Source organism: Biomphalaria glabrata, chromosome 9 (genome assembly GCF_947242115.1).
Source record: "Biomphalaria glabrata chromosome 9, xgBioGlab47.1, whole genome shotgun sequence".
Lineage (NCBI taxonomy): Eukaryota > Metazoa > Mollusca > Gastropoda > Planorbidae > Biomphalaria > Biomphalaria glabrata.
The window spans coordinates 20,728,721-20,752,083 of NC_074719.1; the positions used below are offsets into that span (position 1 = coordinate 20,728,721).

The 23,363-nt window shown below is 35.1% G+C and overlaps 1 protein-coding gene across 2 annotated transcripts; it reads left to right on the top strand.

The window, feature by feature from the left end:
- Window positions 1-550: 550 nt before the first annotated feature.
- LOC106072391 (uncharacterized) lies at window positions 551-23,110 on the top strand. Of its 2 annotated transcripts, XM_056041702.1 has the most exons (6): window positions 551-712; window positions 11,766-11,811; window positions 12,662-12,703; window positions 21,149-21,247; window positions 22,104-22,131; window positions 22,866-23,110. In XM_056041702.1, the coding sequence occupies exons 1-6, from the start codon at window positions 686-688 to the stop codon at window positions 22,999-23,001; spliced, it is 378 nt and encodes a 125-aa protein (XP_055897677.1). In that variant the 5' UTR covers window positions 551-685; the 3' UTR covers window positions 23,002-23,110. The 2 variants fall into 2 exon arrangements, with proteins under 2 accessions (XP_055897677.1, XP_055897678.1); XM_056041703.1 differs by lacking the exon at window positions 12,662-12,703.
- The last annotated feature ends 253 nt before the right edge of the window (window positions 23,111-23,363 follow it).

Sequence of the window (23,363 nt, forward strand, 5' to 3'; positions counted from 1 at the left end):
AAAATATTTTCGTTTTACATTAAGTCTGGGCATGAGAGAAATGGGCTCAAGATTGTATCTTTAAAGAATTACTTTTGAGACGTCTTGTAACTTTAAAACAAGAGTATATATCGTGATAAATATGGAACAAATTACACTACATTTATTAAAAATATATAAAGAAACATACTAGGAGCACTTGAGTTTGTGCTTCAGTCTAGGACAGTGAAGTGTTTAGCTCGCAATGAAATCAAGTTTAGTACAGGTATACTTAGATAAAAAAACAAACAGGAATTTTTTTTTTAAATACAAGCAAACAGAAAATAAATTAAAACAAATTAGTAAAAAAAACTATTCAGGGGATAAAGTAACAACACGAAATCCAGACGCAAGCCACAAGTCATTCTAGAAATCTTTGAACTTGTCCAGGTAACGTAGGTACACCAAGATAAATGATATGTCCAGCCGCCATCATGCAGCATCGCACGATCTTTCATATGATTGGTTGAAAAGCATCACGTGGGCGTGGCTAGAAATTTTGAAAAAGAGTGCATTTCAAGTTTCCATATAAAGAAGAAAAAAAAGATGAATTGGTAGAGAAAAAAAAAAGAAAAAAAGAATCGAAAGCTGACTACAGAAAAAGTGAAATTCATTTGATCAATCATCCCCAAGGAGTAGCGTCCAGTACTGTAGAACAGCATAGAAAATGGCTTTCACACAAAGAATTATACAGGTATGTATCATTAGCATAGTCTATTCTAAGTATAGATAAAAATAAAACATAATTATATTTTTAAACATTCAAAAGAATTGTACAGAGAACTCTACACTATATGTCGTATTGTCATGCTTAAGGAGAGTCTTCAATGAAAAGATTAAGGACAGGATTAAGACAATATGACGTGACGTAAAGATTTATTATATTGACTTTAAAAGCTTATCCAAGTTATTATTTCTAATTTCGCTTAAAACGAAATGAGTAACATTTAAACTAATTATTAAGTACATTGATAACTTTCAATTTTACTGATATAGCTTGCATTTTTGGGTGTTTCCGTTGCAAAAAAAAAAAAAATAAATGTTTAAATTTCAAAAGATGAGCAGAAGCGTGGCTAGGGATGGAGTCACCTGTAACTGACTTATGATGTTCTCCCACATCCCCCTTTCCCAGAACTTATCTGTCCAATAAAACCTGTCCTTGGTGTATCCGTTCGATTGGAACATAATAATACAAAGAGATAGTTATCTACATTCATTGCTTGGTACACAAGGACTTAATTTCGTTGTCATTAAATCTTTTTTTTTTGTGTTGTCACTTGATGGGTTCCACCCGGTTCGGCTCGGATCTCTCTGTCGACATTACTGGGATCAGGTTGAGCCCCAATGTAGACTGGATATTTCCATTCAATTCACTCATAATGTGTTTGCTGAAAAAGAAAGCGCGGGAACCTTGTCTAAGATAGCTAGTTTAGTTAGTTGGGTGGCGGTCTTTAATGTACTGACAGTGAACGGATATTTTAGAATGGCGACATAGACTTTGGGGTTAGAGGTTAAGATTGACTGATAGAAATCAGTTACTGCTAGACTCTTGAGGGGATAACATCGTTCTATAGTGACAGACTAGACTGTGGCCCATTCTATAATAAACGTTTGTTTGAAGTTCACCTTGAGTCAACTTGGTCATTGAGTCTGTGATAACTGTTATTGTTGTGGCGGATGTTATGTACCGAACTTGCAACCATAATACACTCAACAAGGTATGCATGCATTCAGGATAAATAATCATCTTTAGAAATACTTCAGCTACATCTGACTTACACATGCATCCGTTACACTTGTCACACATACCCCCTTCCCTTCAATCTACAATGGGTTTGGACCAGAGTATGTTTAATAATGTTATAATAAGAATAAAAAAAATATTATCATTTCCTTAAAATTCCTTTTTGAAAAATGTTAATATGATTTGTACTGAGTTAATCATCCATGGTTCATCCTGACATTGAACTAACTATATTTCCTACAGGAAGACAAATGTTTAAAAATGAATTTGATTCCATGAAAGCAGTTCACTTTATTGGTTGGTTGTACTTTTATTAAGTCCCTAGTAGTCTGCACATGCTGTACAAAAGTATATCACATGATATCAGGCTCCAGATTTGGAAATGTTCGCTCCCCGTGGGAAAAGTCAACGGAGACGCCATTAGTATAGTTGAGACGGTCCCTTTAAGGTCCCTACTTTGCAGTTAGTATTGAGGAGTGCTGTGTGCTACTTAACACTTATGTGGACCCCTGACCCAAAAGTAAACCCTAAGCACTCTTCTTCTTATCATCTTATTATTTGCGAAAGGATAATACAAGTAATAATAATATTCAAGTTCCCTTCAGCCCCCAACTTGCCTCAAGGTCCTGTGTGGTGGCACACTTTGCATGTCTTAAGTCCTGGTCTAATGATGTGCATGACATTTGATTTGAAGAAACGACCTCGCTGAAACAAACATCACAATGCCTAGTCCTATTTTTTAATAACCGTTTTTAAAATGGCATTAATAGAAGCAGTAAGGAAGTCGAACTAATGCTGTTTTTTTTTTTTGTTGTTTGTAAAATATTTTACATGTTTGAAGATAATTTACTTCCTAGTCCGAACCTCCCGCAGGACGACGGAGGATGGGCAGGGTTTGAACCCGGACCATCGATAAATCAGTGTCTAACGAGTAGTCCTTCCATTCGGAAGGCTCGAGTTCGAATTCAGACTCGAGCAACTTTACTTTTTTTTTCATTGCTTTCGAAAAGGCAGCACGGAAACCTTCTCACATATCCCCCATCCCCCTCCCAACCCATTTAGGTTTAAAAAAGTCATTTCACCATATCGCAATGAAAATGCTATAAGCATGAAAGTTGCGCTAAACAAAAACAATTTTAAACAATATTTCCAATCGCACAGACTTATTTTTGTTAGTCTAGAATCTAGAAGTATTAAAAATGTAATTACATAATTCAAAATAATTGATGTCATTTCATTCAATATTTCTATGTTTTATTTTCAAAGTATTATATATATATATATATTTCACTTGTTTTTAGCGGCCCCCGAAAGGGGAAAAGAGGCTATTAGTTTTGTGTGGAATGTCTGTCCGACTGTCCGTCCGTCCGTCCCGTTTAGATCTCGTAAACTAGAAAAGATAGTAAAAATCAGACACCATAGACCATTCAAAGTTCTGATGCAACGCCTACTTTTTTCTTTTCTGAAAGCGAAAAATCAAATTTTTAAAATCACTTATGCAGTTTTTTCATAAAATACACCACTTTTACAACTATTCACTATTAATAGTAACAAACACGGGAGGCTATTTAGAAGGGGAGATTACCATTTACCATATTTTTAACATATTTATGCAAATGATTTTAGATTTTTTGTCAAAATGTTTTTTTTTATTACATTGTATATTACTAAGTTATGTAAGTACTGTCATATTAACTACTACATATGCACACAAAAAAAGTTGTTTTTTTAAAGAAAAAATCTATTTAGTATGCATATAAGTGGGACATAATTTAAAACAACAATTAATAAGTAGTTTGTTAAAATTATCACTGTTCATCTACTACCGCAGTCACCTAATGTACGGAATTTGTTTTTCACGGACATGATCCTTTTTAAGGATTTCAATAAGAGATTCACCCTTTACAAAAAAATTAGATTAATGAGATATTCATTATAAGACATCAGTTCACCTTTCCTTTGGTCTGCTGGACCGCAGGGGCACCACACAAGATCTGTCAATCTTCTTTCTCCATTCTTCTCTGTCAATTGTCTTTGATAAAATTTCATTCTGATTTTCATACTGAGAATATTGAAACCTGCCTTTTTACCTGCCTGGGTGGACCACTTCGATGGCCGATTTTGAGTTTGTGTTTCTACACAAACTGTCTTTGTAACCTTGTTTTTTATTATTCTTATGTCATACATTTTGAGCGTAATGTAGAGCGGACAGGTTTTGTTGCGATAGTTTCAAAGTCCAAAACCTACGTTAATGTCCCCCCCCAAAAAAAAAAAAAAAAGATCTAAAACTCTTACTGGTTCAGCCTATTTTGTTGGGTAATTGGTTGTAAATATTTGAGTATTATTGAGCTAACACTTATTTCAACTTTCTAATATCCTCTAATAATATTGTGACCTTTATAAAACTTTCTTTTAGCGTTTAAAAGTAAATCCTTTTTCATTTGATATAACTCCCACTCTGTTCCTGGTATTACACACATTACCATTTGGACAGTTATTTTTAACATTGCAGTCTGAGAAAGACTCTAGAGCTACCTTACAGCAATTACGTTTCTACATGGAGTCTTTATGATCTCATCAATGAATGTAGAAAAAAGCTTCTAAAATCTCAACATTTTAGACGTAAAAAAATAATATTTTCGATGTTCCGTTGTTTTGTAATTTGCAACATTAGTAATTGAATTCATTTAACGTTTAATTTACATTCAATTAGATTCTTGATGTTATTGTTTATTTACAATAAAAAGTGCTAGCACACTACATGCGTTAGACCAATAGTAATAGACCAAACAACAGAGCATAACAGCAACAAAAAGAACAACAAAAGAGCAGGCTCTAACTGTACAGAGGCCAAATGTCTAAACACTTTTGCATCAGCAGCAGAAGATGGCAATATCATCTGACAGGCGATCTAAGTTCCCGACCTCGTCTGCGTTTCGCTTTCATTACATTTTTTTTAGATTGTTTATGCACGCTCATGACTGGGTGGGTGCCTGGTCAAGTTGTAAGCGTTTCAAATTGTTATCTCAATGGTCTGAAGTTTAAACCTTGCCCGCTGTCCTCCCCTGCAGTTGTTGGTAGGACGTAATGATCTTCATTTCTAAAGGAACTTCTTCCTTTACCTTCGCCTATCCCTTAAACCAATGGGGCACCACACACGATCTGTTGACCGTCTTTCTCCATTCCCCTCTGTCTTTTCCCATGGATAGAACCTCTTTTAATGGCAGGCCCGTCCATTCTTTTATGTTGTCTTCCCATAACTTTCTCTGTCTGCTTCTTTTTTTTTTACCTGGCCTGTTACTGTTACCCAAAAGAAGGTCATTGCGAGCCTTTAGGACCTTATGATATAACCATACGAAACTTGTAAAAAAAAGTCACAAATAAACAGTTAACATTTGTTTAAGATCATAAGTAAAAAGAAACAATTTTTTTAAATCCGCTATATATTTTTTTTCCTTTTGTTCATTCTTTATTCAATGGGTGTATTCCAAAATCCCATTCTGGCTTACATATTATGTTAGCTACATATAGGATTAGTTCTGCTAATATCGCTGCACCATACATATAGGCCCAATAGTTATTAAAGTATATATTTGTTACAATTTCTTAGACCAAAGGTTAAAATTACTATAGTATATGAAGTTTCCTCTTTCAAACCATGCGTTCGATTGGGCAGATGATGTTAAGGTCATCTGTTTCTTTGGCCAACGGTTAACTAGCAAAGTGTTATATGGCCAGCACAAAGATCAATCGCCTTTACTATCCTTAACTAAAGTCAAGTAAGCATTAGAGTTGGGTGGACTCAGGAGCACCCTAAAAAAAACGAAATTCAAAATCCAAACCTAGAAGCCCAGGTTCCGAAGACAAGCACTTAACCAGACAGCCACCGCACCCCCTCCCCACGCAGTAAAGGAAACGATGTGCACATTTTTTTTCTTTTATGGAAAGTAAACTAAAAGTTTAACGTCACAAATGGTGTCCCTCAACAATTATCTTTCTGTTACCGTGTTTCTTATTACCCAGCTTTCCAATGTGTTATAAATAGACTTTGTCAAACAACACAAAATGAACATTAAAATACCTGCACCAAGGAAAAAAAAACGTGATAAAGAGTCTGTCTGGGGAGATTTACAGCCCTATAAAACATGTCTGTCACCCAGTAGGTCTAGGACATGAACAATGTTTTAATGTCACAATGGTTCTAGTTGAAATGAAAGCTCTAATTACATCATAAGTCTTATTTGCTTTTTGTTTCGTTTTGTTTTAAATCAGGTCATTTTGTCGTTCTTGTTTTTAAGTTTACCTCTTTTTTTTTTATTGTCTATTTGGTATAGTTTTGTTTTTCTAGCTTTATAACCTTGTCAATGTCACTTAGAGGTCGCAGAAATGAATTAAAAATACCATCGTTTAATCTTATCCTTTTCTGCTAGAAAAAAAATATATTTCAAGAAACTCACATTTTTGGACCAATTACATTAATTACATTACATTACATATTGTTGTTTTTATTTCTACAATACCTCTATTCAGGAACCTGCATCTAGCACAAACCTGGATCCAAAAACCTGAACAGCTGATCTCAAAAACGCCTCTAACGATTTTTCAAAAAAAATTAACAGCTGATATATATTGCTGAGAAAAGAATTACTAGCCCGTTGGCCACAATGGGAAACCTGTAGCTTGACCATTATAATTTTTTATTTGACCTTTATAATTTGTCAAAGTAAAAAATAACTAAATGTAAATTTGGCTTTACTAGACTTAGAAAAAATCGCGTATTAGCCATGCTGTTCCGAAATTATAAAATAACAATTTAAAGTTGCTTCAATTTTATTGAAAGAATAGCTAAGCTTTAATATAAAAATGTTTTACGTAAATCTAATATAGATTACATCTAGGTTCTAGATCTAGAAGGAGATTTAGACTAGATCTTAAGAGTTCTAAATCTGAAGTCTAGGTCTAGTATTAGATCTAGAAGTCCATATAATGATCATATCAATAAATAATCATAGACAAACGAATTCCTGGTGGCTGAATTGGTAAATACACATCTAAATACGTTCGCGCATCTGACGGTGACAATATCACTCGACAACCGGTTTGAACCAAAAAAAATTTTTTTTTTTTTATTATAAGTTGTATAATGGAGTCATTGTCTTTATTTTTCAAATCAAATTTATTTAATGTTTTTCTTGTTAGTTCTTGTATAACCCCCCCCCCCCCCCGATAAGAAAAGATATAATACAGTTTGAAGAATGTCAATTATTTTAGCACTAGTCAACCCACGGCGTAGCATACGCCGTTATTTTGCAGGGCCGGCCTTAGGCCAATGCAACCTATGCGACCGCAGTGGGCCCCGCTCTTTCAATTAACTTGCGCTAATTCTAGGTGTAAATTATTAAGTTAAACAGTTTTATAACTTATAACAGAATTCCCGCAGCCTCCTGATTTACCAGGAGCTCCTTGAAATCTCCTGAAATTACAAAATATACGAAAAAGTCATGAAAATCTCCGGAAAAAATTATTAAAATCTTTTGAACACTCAAAAAAAAAAATCCTGACATATATGACCAAAAATTGTCATTTTGGGGTGTCATTCAAAATGGAAAACGCCAATCCTACGCGCGATGAAAAAAAAAACGGCATTATACAATACCCGTAATTGTGGAATCTGGTGAAATAAGCTTCTCGCGCCTGAAACTATTGAAGAATTAGTTGAGCTCAACAATTCTCGAAGATAGATTGAAACTTTTGGTAATTCTTGCTATTGAGTGTCATCTATGTAGGAGACATAATATTTATGATATATTGTATGGCTTCGCTACACGCAAGGATCGTAAAGTAATTCTGTAGGTAGTAAAGAATGAATACAATGCAAAGACGAATATATTTTCTAATACAAATTCTTAATTTTCACTTATTATTCGTAACCCTACCCAAACTTGGCCACGCCAAATCCGTTTTGCATAGAGCCCTACAGCGGTTGAGTCTGGCACTGCTATTTTTTTTCGCCGCTAAATTTACGTGAGGTAGAAATAAAAAAAAAAGAGTGATCTTTGTTGGTCACAATGGTACGGCCCTGCTATTTCGTGTCGGGTGAATACTACTTGTTCTCTTCCCCCTCTTTTTTTTCGTAGGGTAACTCTAGTTCGTCCGACTTGCAGAAATAAAAGAGTGATTTTTCCTTTACCTCTTCTTGCGTGACCAATTTCTTGAGCCATAAGAATTATATATATATAGATATTGGGGAATTTGAGATTCATTGTTTCTTTGTAGCAATGAATGAAGGACAACTTTTCTATATCCCAAACAACTTTTTGACGCTGATGCCCCCGATGTTTTGAGGGCGTTCATAATTTCCTATTGACTCATGTCTCTGTAACTTTTCGAGGAGTTGTCGTACGAGTTCTCCAGCTGTCCTTTTCAAAAACCAGTTTTCACTAAGCACTCTCTAGGGCACTTTACGTCAAGAGACGACAACTTGCCTTGACCTTAATTTACTTTGTAAACCAGCAACATGCGACTCGATTTTTTTCCATTGCGGTTCCTATAACTATCTCTTACCAACTCTAACATGCTAATAATATATAGCTTAAAACCAGTGGCAGATCATTAAAAAAAAAGCACTTGAAATGGATATTTTGCTAACCTTTCCCTATACACTCTCTTCCTGTATCTATATGTGTGCTGCAATAACAAGGTACAATCACCAAAGTGATTAAATACCAGAAACAAAGAACTAAAAAAAAAATAGAACACATTTGACTGTAGTGCACCAATCAATGAATGTAGGTTCTTGGTATTACGTTTGCACCAAAAGTCTAATCCAGCTTTTAGTGTGAAAACTAATTGTAAATAGAGGGAACACGATTGGCTAATTGGAAACATACATTAACAATTAGCTGCTTATATTTAATTATGTTTATAATAATCAAAAAGAGAGGCGCGGTAGCTGAGCGGTAACGCACTTGGTTTCTGAACCGGGGGTCCCGGATTCGAATCCTGGTGAATACTGGGATTTTTAATTTCGGTGTCCTTGGGCGCCCCTGAGTCCACTACCTCTAATGGGTACCTACAATTGGTTGGTCATTGTGCTGGCCATATGACACCCTCATTAACCGTAGGCCACAGAAACAGATGACCTTCACGTCATCTGCGCTACACATTGTACAATCTGAAAGGAGAAATTTACTTTTTACTTACATAATTATCAAACGCGTGAAGTAATAAGTTGTGAATTTGTTTGTAAAAACGTATAAATAGAAGAAGCACGTGACACGGAGAAACATATGTTATAAGAGAAACAAAATGTACAACTGTGAAGAATAATCTTCTTATATTTCCTGATCCTGGTAAACCTGGAGATACAACTCAAGAAGTATTTTATGCAAATGAAGTACTATTATGTCCCCTGTTTTACCTTTAATTAAAAAGTAAAAAAAGGTGGCAAGGTTGAACCAGATTTTTACCAACAGCCCTGTGACACTATGTCAGTCAATGTTATGTCCGCTTGTGGTGTCAGAAGTGGACGAAGAAGACAAGTGTCTCTAGTAGACGACAAGATGGACAATTCATATAAACATGTCCAATTTTTGGTTGATGTCATCCATCAACTTTTTTTTTATTGCTGTGGGTAGTAGTAGATCTCGTTTGGTTTATTCACAAAGGTGAACACAATGTAAAGAACATCATGCAAAACTAAAGAGAGAGAGAGCAATGACCTGTTGTGCATAAGTCTGTCACTTAAGACTGGGTCATTTGTCATTTGACGAGTAACATTCTTATACACACATACAACCAAACTTTAGTTCAGACAGATTTCGAATATTTTTCTTCGTTGGAACGTATGGCCGTTAACATTTCCAGATGAAATATTCCGTACCTGCCTCTTTGATCCCCCCCCCCATTGCACCAACCATGACCATACTCAACCATTCTGACAAGTAATTTAGACTCTCTAGGCTTTATCTACGTGAACGTCAGCTAGGCCCTGCTAGGCGAATGATTTTTGTTTCTTCTATGTAAAGTGTTCGCGCTTCTCACTTGACTTCTAAAAATGTTAGGAAAATAAAGGCAACACAATTATTTCGTTACTAAATCAGTGGCACAGCATTACTGAAGGAACTACACGTTCTTCAATGTCTGCTTTGGATCACTTGTATGACTTCTTTTATGAACTCATTTCTCTAGCTGCACTCTAGCACACTGACCAAATATTGTCCACTAACTATTTTATTAATCGCCCCCAAACTTTTAGGCGGCCCCTGTAGGTCCGCTGTTTGGTAAGCAATGTCAAACGCCAAGTTCGATGAATTATGAAGGAGTAAATTAGTCATGATTAGTTCATTTTAAGGATGAATGAACATTCGCTACGTCCCACATGATACAATCAGAAAGAAATATAGAAAAAGGAGTTAAGGAGAAACACGTACATAGCTGGTTTTAAATGTTTGTCTTGTTTGTATATTCAGTAGATATGCTACTTGGGGACATGTAGAGCACACTGGTCATCCACTGCACCCCAAGCCAGCTCCAGTTGTCTGGACTCTGTTCTGCCACTGGATTTAGCTGGCAAGGGGCGAGAGAGTGAGGCTGATGCCGCGCAAATCTCCCTCACTTTAAATGAATTTTCATCGCGCAAGCCACATTCTCATCTCCCATGTTCTTATGAAACACAACTGAAATAGTAATTAGAGTCTTAACATCGTTGTTGACTATAGAAACTAAACATCTGTAGAAACTAAACATCTGTAGATGCTGCTGCTAGGGACTAATTGAACGATGACTCGAAACAGTCTAGATCACGTACTGTTTTTTCTTTAATTAAATGATAGTGTCAATATGATGTTGGTAATGAGAATTGGCTCTTTAGTTACACAAGAAGTTGCAAAGGGAAAAGATGGTCTCTCGAGACGTAAAATGCCACAGAATGAGTATACCCTTATATACTCACCCTGCTCTCTATCTAGCTCTGTCTTTCAATGTAATAAAGGCAATGCTGCCCAATGTACGTCCACTTAACAATTTTGAACTGCTATCTTTCAATAACATCCTAATAGTCATCAAGCACGCCTGTTTGTTATTTGTTTGTTGGATTGTTGATTTTTTTTGTTTTTTGCACCTACGAACAGGTACCTTTTTTTAAAAAAAAATAGCGATCAAGCAATAGAAATAGCTGTTATTCATGTCTATCTGACTGTCCGTCCATCACGTTTGAATTTCAAATGAAAAGCTAAATAATATCCAATTTCATAATATTTTACACTGTAAGCAGTGTGAAGTTTAAGTTTACCGGATATTTCTTGGTTTCGTTTTGTTTGTAAATATTAATTATGCAAGATGGGGGTTTTCTTCATAAAAATACATCACTTTTAAACCAATACATAAAAGTAAAAAATATATTAAGCAAAGGAAATAATGATTTTTTTAAAAATACAATCTTGTTATTTGTCAAAATAATGATATAAAAATCCATAAGTATTTCTTATTTTGTATTTCCTGGTGTACTAGCCACTAACAGTCAACAGAAAACGTTTGTTTTCCTTAAAAAAAAAGAAATTAGAGGTCAGAACTGAGAACTGTCCATATGTAAGTGTATCTATGTCTAAATGTGTCCATGTGCCAATATGTACATGTGTCTGTATGTAGATGTGTGTTTGTGTTATACAAGATCCATCAAAATGAAACTAAAAGGTGAACCAACCAAAACTATTTTGTGTGAGAAATGACTAGGCGCTGACTGTTCGGACTGTTGTATAACTTTGCACCGTAGATAAAGAAACTAAGTGGATCAAATCCTAGCCAAATAAACATCTCCCCAAATCTAAATCCGAACTCTTTCAATCTCTCTGTAATCCCACTCCCCCTTTTCCAAGGGTCAGTCGTATTATTTTTTTTTTACTTTTCTCCATCTGTTCAGCAGTATAGGAACTTTATAACAGTTTGAACTGTTCGATATAACAAGTTTCATATTTTGAATGTTTTGTTTGTTTCGTTGTTTCAGATCTCAATTTTGTTAGCAGCGTTGGTGTGTATTGTTTTCTCTCAAGGTAAGAAACACGTTTTTTTTTTCATGCGCTCAGAGTATTTGACACTGTTGACTATATTGTAACTAAATCTATAAAAATATAAACGACAGAGAATACGATGACCAAAAAGAAAATGACATCAAATATAAGAAGAAGAAAAATTAGTCTCATAAAAATTGTTTAACAACTATGTATGAATATGAAGGTTGAATAGCACAGTTTGAGTTCTAAATGTGTAGTATAGTCTATCAGTACAGAAACATGTCTATCAGTACAGAAACATGTCTATCAGTACAGAAACATGTCTATCAGTACAGAAACATGTCTATCAGTACAGAAACATGTCTATCAGTACAGAAACAAGTGTTTCAAGAATAAAAGGAAAAAAGATATTAAGAAGTTCTATTGTACCTGCATTTCGTTTTCTTCAATTCAGTATAAACTATTATACTCAAACATAGTCTACAGCTTCTATTCTTAAGAACATGTTCGGATTCTATAAGGTAATGAAAAGTATGGCTCTACTGAGTGAAATAACAATGATAACCCCTCCTCTAAGGCTGACCAACACACCAACCCTATATCAAGATATTTTATAGACATAACATCACCATCTTTTATGCCTTTGAGTTGCAATGTGTCTTCTACTGGCTCATAGGGGCCTATATTGTAAGACCTAATGTGATACAACACAAAACAGTTTATTGTTCGGGAGATGTTTGTTCCTCCTGCATTCCTCCTTTACATTTGTTACATGAATTATTTCGAAATGTATTATGTATATATATAAAAACACGTATTTTTTCTCACAAGTGTATTTGTCAATTTTGTCTTAGATAGTTTTTTTTTAGCTTAATTTATTTTCTCACAGACCCGGCATTATTTAGCAACATGCAGGCCTCAACTTCTGCCGGTGAGTTCAGTCACATCGGACATTCTATTCTCCCAACATCAGAGGATGCCTTCATTTTAGAATTTTTAACACCACGATTCTCCTTTTTTTTACGCTAGGGAGTAATGAACTAAGTTCAAATGGGGCTTCAGTTTTCTTGTGTGCTTTAATAAAACCCCCGAGGTTATCCTGGTCAACCCAAAAGAAAAGGAAACAACTAAACTTCATCTACTAACACTTTTTTATTTCCCTTTTCCTCTTTGAAACCTTTTTTTTTAAATGTTTTTTTTTAATTCAATAACATTTTTTTTATATTTTCGCTTCTAATCTACAATAAAAAAAAAAGAAAATTTGTTTACCAATGTACGTCCATAGACTTTTATATATTATATCTAGACTGGAAATTGGAAACAAATTCTTATCCGCGCTTGATCGATTCACAGACCTATATAGAGAGATATGTATGTAGCCTACGTAACTCTTTTTCAAGCTGTAAAGGAAGTCAATCAATCTCTTCTGTCTTAGAAAAGTAATAATCTTAATTTTCAAAGTTTAGAAATAATGCAAAATCGATTCTCGGATTTTCTTTATAGAATAGGATATTAATCTATATATAAATATATATATATTTATATATAGATTAATAGCCCATTCTAAAGAAAATCAGAGGAATGATTTTGCATTTATATATATATATTTCATGCCAATGTATGAAACAAAGTCATTACATATTAGTTGTAAGTGAGATAATGTTTCAAAAATACATGATCGAAATAATTCACATTTGTTAATGTTAATTATCTTATGTGCATTTAAATTATCACGATATTTTTGTAGTGTTCAAAGATGTCCATGTCCAGTCTAGATATACTATAGATATAAGTCTATATAAGTCTAGGTGTACTATAGATATAAGTCTAGATATACTATAGATATAAGTCTAGGTGTACTATAGATATAAGTCTAGGTGTACGTCTTTCTAACAAATTAGTCCTTCATTTTTTTAGGTGCGAAATTTTGGTTCTGCCATTTTTTTCAACTTCTATTTTTCCCACCATTTGGATATTCTTGTATTTGTTACAAAGAATGTGATTTTTGTAAACGGACAATACTTTGAACATGAGCTAATGAGTTGAACACTATTTTCAGGAGGTTGACTTGACACGCACTTTAGACAAAAACATTTAGAATGTAAATATAATAATATCTTTGTAGTGTCCAGTAAATTACGTCATGAGACATGTATTCAAACAATTGGCAGAAATCTGAACTATTCTCAATAGCATAAACACTACAGGGGATACGCTTAAATACCTCGCAACACTGTTATATAAGGTTGACTTCAATACCTTGCTACACTGTTTTATATATATATATATATATATATATATATATATTGTTGTAACCCTGCCTTGCACCAGTGCTTGAGGTGCGCACTAGCGCACTAGTGAACGTAAACAGGAAGAGACTAGAACGGAGATAATAACATTGCATCAGGGATTGTGAAGAGTCTGAATGTTTGGAAACTAAGAAGCCAGCTTTTGGTGCTGCCTGAAGGTAGTGTTGTAACCCTGCCTTGCACCAGTGCTTGAGGTGCGCACTAGCGCACTAGTGAACGTAAACAGGAAGAGACTAGAACGGAGATAATAACATTGCATCAGGGATTGTGAAGAGTCTGAATGTTTGGAAACTAAGAAGCCAGCTTTTGGTGCTGCCTGAAGGTTGTAGAAGGGACCTGGAGCGAAGCGGGGAAGGCTGTCGTTGGTCCACATTCGGGTTGCTGTCTAAAGGACTGGTAAATTAGTAGAAAGACTCTGAGGAAGCTGAAGGATGCTATGTGTTTGTCCTAGTGAATAAACACCTGTATTTATTTCCTGTTACACTGTGTTGAGTTGCATGCCTATTCGTTGAGTGCCTAACCTAGAGTTACAACAATTGGTGTCAGAAGTGGGATTTGGGCAGCTCAACGAAAGGAAACAATGACAACGCTGAGGAAGCTAGATGAACTAAGCTGTAAACAGTTAAAAGAGGAGCTCCGAGCCAGGGAGCTGAGGATCTTCTGTGCCAAAGAAAAAATGAGAGAACGCCTTCGACAAGCCTTGCTGGACGAAGATGAAGATCCGGACTCGTATCTGTTCGAAGTACAACCAGATATCAGAGAGCTCATGAATACCGTGACAGATCAGATGAACTCGTTCCAGGTACAGCTAAAAGAGGTCAACGAGCAGATCTGTACCATGATTAAACAGATAGGTATCAGTACCTCGCTGAACAAGACTGATGATACGTTTGATACCGTGATGAGCAAGACCGACGATCAGATGGCTACCATGTCGACAGGTATAAACAATCCGTTACTCAACGGAGACGCCGTTGATGGTGGCGCTGTCTATGACTGTAATAGTGAGCCGTGCAAGCTTGGCTCCTACGACAAGAATCCTAACATTTGTTGTGAAAGTACTGAGCACAGATCTGATCATGCTATCGTGATTCCTGCCTACACTCAGACGTTAAAAAATAACTGTGATGACGGGACCTCCTCAAAGGGAGAATTCGAGCACCGGAAGACCTGCCAACTAAGTATTTGTCCTGATACCAGTATCAGCAAGAGAAGCGCTGATGGTGGTACAGCAGATGGACACATAGGACGTTGTAAACGTGCCCCACAGATATGTCTTTCAGACAGGCTTAAAGATTATACCGTGTTTGACAACCTGGCCTCCTGGGGGCCCACGGCACATCGAGAAAGCCTGCTGGAGCAACGTGTAAGACAAATGGTCTTGATGACCTACGCTATGACATCCACTGCATCGCTTCTTGCCATGAGTCTGCCGTCGGTGGTAACTAAGAGAAAGGCCAGACAACGGAAACGACTTCCCCTTAACCAAAGGCAGGTCAATTGGAGCAGAAGGAGAAAGCGGCACCTGCAGAGAGCAGTGTGGATTGCTTTGTGGGGAGCACGATCAATGCAATCTGTGACTCCCACTGACCGACCTCCACCTGCACTGGCCAACCGTGAACATGTTTCTTTTCGGGACGAAAAGACTAAGGTGGGGGTAGTGTTGTAACCCTGCCTTGCACCAGTGCTTGAGGTGCGCACTAGCGCACTAGTGAACGTAAACAGGAAGAGACTAGAACGGAGATAATAACATTGCATCAGGGATTGTGAAGAGTCTGAATGTTTGGAAACTAAGAAGCCAGCTTTTGGTGCTGCCTGAAGGTTGTAGAAGGGACCTGGAGCGAAGCGGGGAAGGCTGTCGTTGGTCCACATTCGGGTTGCTGTCTAAAGGACTGGTAAATTAGTAGAAAGACTCTGAGGAAGCTGAAGGATGCTATGTGTTTGTCCTAGTGAATAAACACCTGTATTTATTTCCTGTTACACTGTGTTGAGTTGCATGCCTATTCGTTGAGTGCCTAACCTAGAGTTACAACAATTGGTATCAGAAGTGGGATTTGGGCAGCTCAACGAAAGGAAACAATGACAACGCTGAGGAAGCTAGATGAACTAAGCTGTAAACAGTTAAAAGAGGAGCTCCGAGCCAGGGAGCTGAGGATCTTCTGTGCCAAAGAAAAAATGAGAGAACGCCTTCGACAAGCCTTGCTGGACGAAGATGAAGATCCGGACTCGTATCTGTTTTAACAACTTTGAGAGATTCTCCAGTGGTATACCTTTTCTTCTTGCAAATAAGATACGCAAATATTTTTGTATTTATTTGATTGTTCATTCTACCATGTATATACAGAGAGAGAAAGAGAGACAGAGAGAGAGAGATCATACTTCTGTGAAACATTATATTTTAAACGCATACACAACTATTTATTTTCTAACCTTCCTCATTATTTCTCTTTCCAAAACATAAAATCTTCTTAGGACTGTCTCTCGAGGCATCTGTACTTTAGAATAAATTTTAACATCTCGCATCTTTTATATTAACAATATTATTTCAGATACCAATAAGACCTCTGCAATTTCGTTTCAAGATTGGTCAATATCTTCGAAACTGTAAAAAAAAAAAAAATTGTACACAAATTCTGATGACATCATAACGTTGACAACTCTAGCAATAGGCTTAAGTTTCAGAACACGGCGTTCAAACAGTGTTATAAATAAATGTACTAGACGGCAAGAAGAATTGTGTCACAGAGATTTAGGCCAGGAAAAGTGGATGTTGATTGACGGATTCACGTTCATCGATGCTTACTGTAAACCTCCTAGTGAGACGGGTCACTTTGTTCAGAAATCGTCTAATTAGAGCCACATACGAACGAACAGCCAGATATAGGAGACAACGATGGAATCGATTCTTTTAAGGGGGTTGTATCAGACTTAGCCATACACGGGGATATTTTTATAGCCTGGGAAGAAGGCTTCGTGCAGCAAGGTTGTCTCATGCAGCTGGGAGGTGCCTTGCATGCTGCATGTTTCGGCGCTGCCGCAGATTTCGAGCAGGCTGCTGGGCTCGCAGGAGGCGGGCAGCTTGACGTGCGACACTTCGAGCACGAGGAAAAGCATGGGCCAGCTTTGGTTCGAGGACAAGCGCGCTCTATGTAGCACGTGACCACCGGCTCGTGGCATTTGTCGTCATTTGGCTTTTCCATCTTCCGGCAGAATGAGCCCCTTCTGTGACGAGTTGTAGAAGACCAACACTGGAAAGGTTTTGGGCAATCATCGCACTTCTTGGGGCAACCAGCTTGTGGAGCGTCTGCCAGGCGGATGCGCGTGATCTTTCCGTTCTTGCGCTGAAACAGGGGTCGGATGGCGTTAACGTCCTTGTAGACCCACTCTCCTCCGTCGGAGTTTGAAATTTTGATTCCCCATTTCCTCACATAGTCTTTGCGGAACTGTTTGTACTTCTTGACAACACCTGGATCACTGACACGGGTTTCCGTGAAAGACCGACATGCGGACAGGCCGATGCTTGTTTTTGAGGACGTCCGTTCTAGTCTCTTCCTGTTTACGTTCACTAGTGCGCTAGTGCGCACCTCAAGCACTGGTGCAAGGCAGGGTTACAACAATATATATATATATATATATATATATATATATATATATATATATATACTTCAATATCTCGCTTCAGTATTATAACGGACCCACTTCAATACCTATCTTTACCTTATCGATTGTTGGGAAATGTAAAGATGTTTTGTCGTTGTTTTTAGCCACATAACATCACATCCTTGTCAAAAATTGGTCTTTGACAGTCCTTTGCATTATCTGCCACATAAATGACTTAGTTTAAAAGGGAATTAATTTAAATATATTTTGTTAATGCGAGACATTTTAATCAAATATTTGGTATTCAAAAGCGAGTCAGATAGGCTACCTATGGAGAGGGCTCGAGGTTCGACACCCGACTCGAGCAGAGCTGTGTTTACTGAACGCCTTACGGCTGATACCCCATTTCCCCCTACTGGTCCACAAATAAGATTGGACCATAGCGCCCTGAGTATACTATTAGCATGAAAGTAGCGCTATATAAGAGCTATAATTATAAATAGAAAACTTACCATTTAAATAGTCAAGTCAAATAGAAAACTTACCATTTAAAGAGTCGAGTCAAATAGAAAACTTAACATTTAAAGAGTCGAGTCAAATAGAAATGTAACATTTAAATAGTCGAGTCAAATAGAAATGTAACATTTAAATAGTCGAGTCAAATAGAAATGTAACATTTAAATAGTCGAATCAAATAGAAAACTTAACATTTAAATAGTCGAGTCAAATAGAAATGTAACATTTAAATAGTCGAGTCAAATAGAAAACTTGTCATTGAAATAGTCGAGTCAAATAGAAAACTTGTCATTGAAATAGTCGAGTCAAATAGAAAACTTACCATTTAAATAGTCGAGTCAAATAGAAAACTTGTCATTGAAATAGTCGAGTCAAATAGAAAACTTAACATTTAAATAGTCGAGTCAAATAGAAAACTTGTCATTGAAATAGTCGAGTCAAATAGAAAACTTGTCATTGAAATAGTCGAGTCAAATAGAAAACTTAACATTTAAATAGTCGAGTCAAATAGAAAACTTACCATTTAAATAGTCGAGACAAATAGAAAACTTAACATTTAAATAGTCGAGTCAAATAGAAAACTTAACATTGAAATAGTCGAGTCAAATAGAAAACTTAACATTTAAATGGTCGAGTCAAATAGAAAACTTACCATTTAAATAGTCGAGTCAAATAGAAAACTTAACATTGAAATAGTCGAGTCAAATAGAAAACTTGTCATTGAAATAGTCGAGTCAAATAGAAAACTTGTCATTGAAATAGTCGAGTCAAATAGAAAACTTAACATTTAAATAGTCGAGTCAAATAGAAAACTTGTCATTGAAATAGTCGAGTCAAATAGAAAACTTGTCATTGAAATAGTCGAGTCAAATAGAAAACTTACCATTTAAAGAGTCGAGTCAAATAGAAAACTTACCATTTAAATAGTCGAGTCAAATAGAAAACTTAACATTGAAATAGTCGAGTCAAATAGAAAACTTAACATTTAAATAGTCGAGTCAAATAGAAAACTTACCATTTAAATAGTCGAGTCAAATAGAAAACTTACCATTTAAAGAGTCGAGTCAAATAGAAAACTTACCATTTAAATGGTCGAGTCAAATAGAAAACTTACCATTTAAATGGTCGAGTCAAATAGAAAACTTACCATTTAAATGGTCGAGTCAAATAGAAAACTTACCATTTAAATGGTCGAGTCAAATAGAAAACTTAACATTTAAATGGTCGAGTCAAATAGAAAACTTACCATTTAAATATTCGAGTCAAATAGAAAACTTACCATTTAAATAGTCGAGTCAAATAGAAAACTTATCATTTAAATAGTCGAGTCAAATAGAAAACTTACCATTTAAATAGTCGAGTCAAATAGAAAAATTACCATTTAAATAGTCGAGTCAAATAGAAAACTTACCATTTAAATAGTCGAGTCAAATAGAAAACTTACCATTTAAATAGTCGAGTCAAATAGAAAACTTACCATTTAAAGAGTCGAGTCAAATAGAAAACTTACCATTTAAAGAGTCGAGTCAAATAGAAAACTTACCATTTAAATGGTCGAGTCAAATAGAAAACTTACCATTTAAATGGTCGAGTCAAATAGAAAACTTACCATTTAAATGGTCGAGTCAAATAGAAAACTTACCATTTAAATGGTCGAGTCAAATAGAAAACTTAACATTTAAATGGTCGAGTCAAATAGAAAACTTACCATTTAAATATTCGAGTCAAATAGAAAACTTACCATTTAAAGAGTCGAGTCAAATAGAAAACTTACCATTTAAATAGTCGAGTCAAATAGAAAACTTACCATTTAAATAGTCGAGTCAAATAGAAAACTTACCATTTAAATAGTCGAGTCAAATAGAAAACTTACCATTTAAAGAGTCGAGTCAAATAGAAAACTTACCATTTAAATAGTCGAGTCAAATAGAAAACTTAACATTTAAATAGTCGAGTCAAATAGAAAACTTACCATTTAAAGAGTCGAGTCAAATAGAAAACTTAACATTGAAATAGTCGAGTCAAATAGAAAACTTAACACTTAAATAGTGGAGTCAAATAGAAAACTTAACATTTAAATAGTCGTCTCAAATAGAAAACTTAACATTTAAATAGTCGAGTCAAATAGAAAACTTACCATTTAAATAGTCGAGTCAAATAGAAAACTTACCATTTAAAGAGTCGAGTCAAATAGAAAACTTACCATTTAAAGAGTCGAGTCAAATAGAAAACTTACCATTTAAAGAGTCGAGTCAAATAGAAAACTTACCATTTAAAGAGTCGAGTCAAATAGAAAACTTACCATTTAAAGAGTCGAGTCAAATAGAAAACTTAACATTTAAATAGTCGAGTCAAATAGAAAACTTACCATTTAAAGAGTCGAGTCAAATAGAAAACTTAACATTTAAATAGTCGAGTCAAATAGAAAACTTGTCATTGAAATGGTCGAGTCAAATAGAAAACTTACCATTTAAAGAGTCGAGTCAAATAGAAAACGTACAATTTATTTAAACGCATGTAACAACGTATTCCAGTTTCTTGCAGTTAACTTTTATCTTGACGCAATTATAACAGTATTGTTCAGCACTTTGATCTTGGTGGATTCTTTATATAAGCTGTGTATATGCCTATGTCTATTTATGTTATACTCTTTTATTTAATATAAGCGCATTGATATATTCAGCTAAATAATAATTGTAACGCATTCCTCATTTTATTATATACACATTAAATTTGTGCAAAAATGTTATCAAAATGTCATAATGACATTTTTTTGTGCTAAATATATTTGTGTTTTTATATATTTAATGAGAAACTAGTTTTTGTTGTATTACCCTCAAAAGGCACTCTATTGAGGTGACTTTTAATGATTCTTCGGTGATTCCTAGAACCTGTCTTGTTAACATACGTGTTGTATTTATCTGATATGTTGTTCCGTATACTTTCTGCAGCAACAGGTCAACCAGGCGGCTTTGACATGTCAGCCTTGGGCGGTGGTATGCCTATGCCACCTAACTTCGGTATGCCCCCACCAGCACAGCCAAGACCAAGTAAGTTTTTTAAACATTGAAAGAAGTTTTTACATGAGTGCGAGGGCGTCACCCTCCACCCCCTTCCTCTATATTCTTTTATGCATTCTTCATGACAAATACAGATTGGCCCAAAAGTAGGTTTACAGACCTATTCTCACAACTAAACATATATTTCATTTAAATTCATAGCAATGAGTTAATTTGAGAATTTACTTGTTTCCCATAATTATTTTGAAAAAAATAAGATAAAAAATAGAAATAATAATTAGCAAAAATAATTATAAATAATTTTAGAAAAAATGATTAGAAACCAAACATTTTTTTTTTGTTTTGTTTTTTTAGAAATTAGAAAAGAATGAGAAACAATTATTATAATTTTTTGGTATAAAGAAATCAGAAATACTAATTAGAAACAATAATACGAAAAAAAGTAGAAACTTTTATTTAGTGCCTCTTCGTATTCAGAGAAAAAAATATGCTTGACTTTTATGGTAATGGGTGCAGAGTCACAAACATTGTTTGTTTACAATATACAAAACTTTAGCTACAGACGTATTAGTTTGCTGTGATGTCCATTAAAGTGAATACGTTGCCACCGTTTTAAGATAGAAAGATTTGTTAAAAGTCTTCAACATTTGAAATTAGGGGTCAGAAATCATTTTTAAAAGATATTTACATTATGAAAAACAATTAGAGAGAGAGAGAGAGAGAGAGAGAGAGAGAGAGAGAGAGAAAGTGTGTGTGTGTGTGTGTTGAAAAGAGAAGGGAGAAATTGCATACGTTTTGTTGATATGATGTTGATACGAGCAACTTATGTAATTATGTTGAATTATGTTGAATGTGAAATGTATAGCCAAAATTTATGTCTCTCCAGATCCCATGCAATCAATGCTGCCATTACTGTAAGTATCTTAGATGATTAAAATTTATTAATTTAATTTTGTTCACGAGTAAACATAGAGTGTAGTAACAAAGCTAATCAAAATAAATTCCACAAAACTCAACTATAGATAACTTATTGCAATCATACACTTGCGACACCATAGCAATACGTTTGTCACAAATTTATAAATTTCTGTGTCGAATTGATAAGCACTTTAAAAAACAAACCTGGTCTCTTTACAATACCTTTATTCACTATTCAAGTCACACTTTAAGAGAGGAACCTTTTGGGTTGCTTCGTTGAGTTGATATGAATTAATAAAACATACAAATTGGTCAATTAATTACTGGTCATTAATTATTTTGTTTGATACAAACAAGGGACATTAATCTTTCAGTATTCACATTTATGGCTAAATATATGGAGTTTGGTCCCCCTTAGATAATTGTACACGTTATTTCTCCCACACCTATTCTCGGATCAAGTTAAAACTTTAAGCACTTATTTATTGTAACTAATTAAACAAGAATCAATTTTAAAATATAATATTAACCGAACTGTCAATTATTTATAGGTACTTGATTACTTTGTTTGATATCTTATAAGGGAAATAACTTCTATTTACTGAGAGATAAGTGCGAAATTCTTCCCCTTCCATTAGCTATGTTTGTTTTTAAAGTAGGTTTTATATTTTGTTTGTTTATATTTTTGTTTTGGTTTGATGTCACATCATCTCTTTTGTTTCTCTTCCAGAATGTTCCGAGGCAGTGACTTCGCCCAGCAGATGATGCTGATGCAAATGATGGGCATGGGTGGCAGTAGCGCTGGAGCAATGGGCGGCATGCCAATGAACCCATTTTTAATGTACAACCTTATGAAAGCTTTTTGAATTTTGTAAAAAAAAATTTTTTATTTTTGAATTATAAATTGACTATTTGCTGGGTCCGTGGTCTGGTCCAATATGTTGTTCAAATCATTAAATAAACATGCTGTTTTTATTTGTCGTTCCAAGTCTGTTTTTGTGAAATCATTTTTTTTTTGGTTTGTCTTCAATTAAATCTTTTAAAATCAGGATGCATGGTAGAAGGCAATTGAAGAAAGGACAATTTATTTGTACAGGATGTTATAGGCTTATTTAGAGTGAACTATATTAGAAATGGGTTGACCAGCTCTTTCTATTGCAGCAGTCTATATAAATGAGGTCAACTGAAAAGCAATTGTACAATCTTATTTAACATATTGGCCCTCGAT

What these genes read in the sequence shown, in the direction of transcription:
- LOC106072391 (XM_056041702.1), top strand. Translation starts at nt 686, where the DNA reads ATGGCTTTCACACAAAGAATTATACAG. An exon ending in TCACACAAAGAATTATACAG is followed by an intron (nt 713 to 11,765) that starts GTATGTATCATT and finishes TCGTTGTTTCAG; the next exon opens with ATCTCAATTTTGTTAGCAGC. An exon ending in CAATCAATGCTGCCATTACT is followed by an intron (nt 22,132 to 22,865) that starts GTAAGTATCTTA and finishes TTTCTCTTCCAG; the next exon opens with AATGTTCCGAGGCAGTGACT.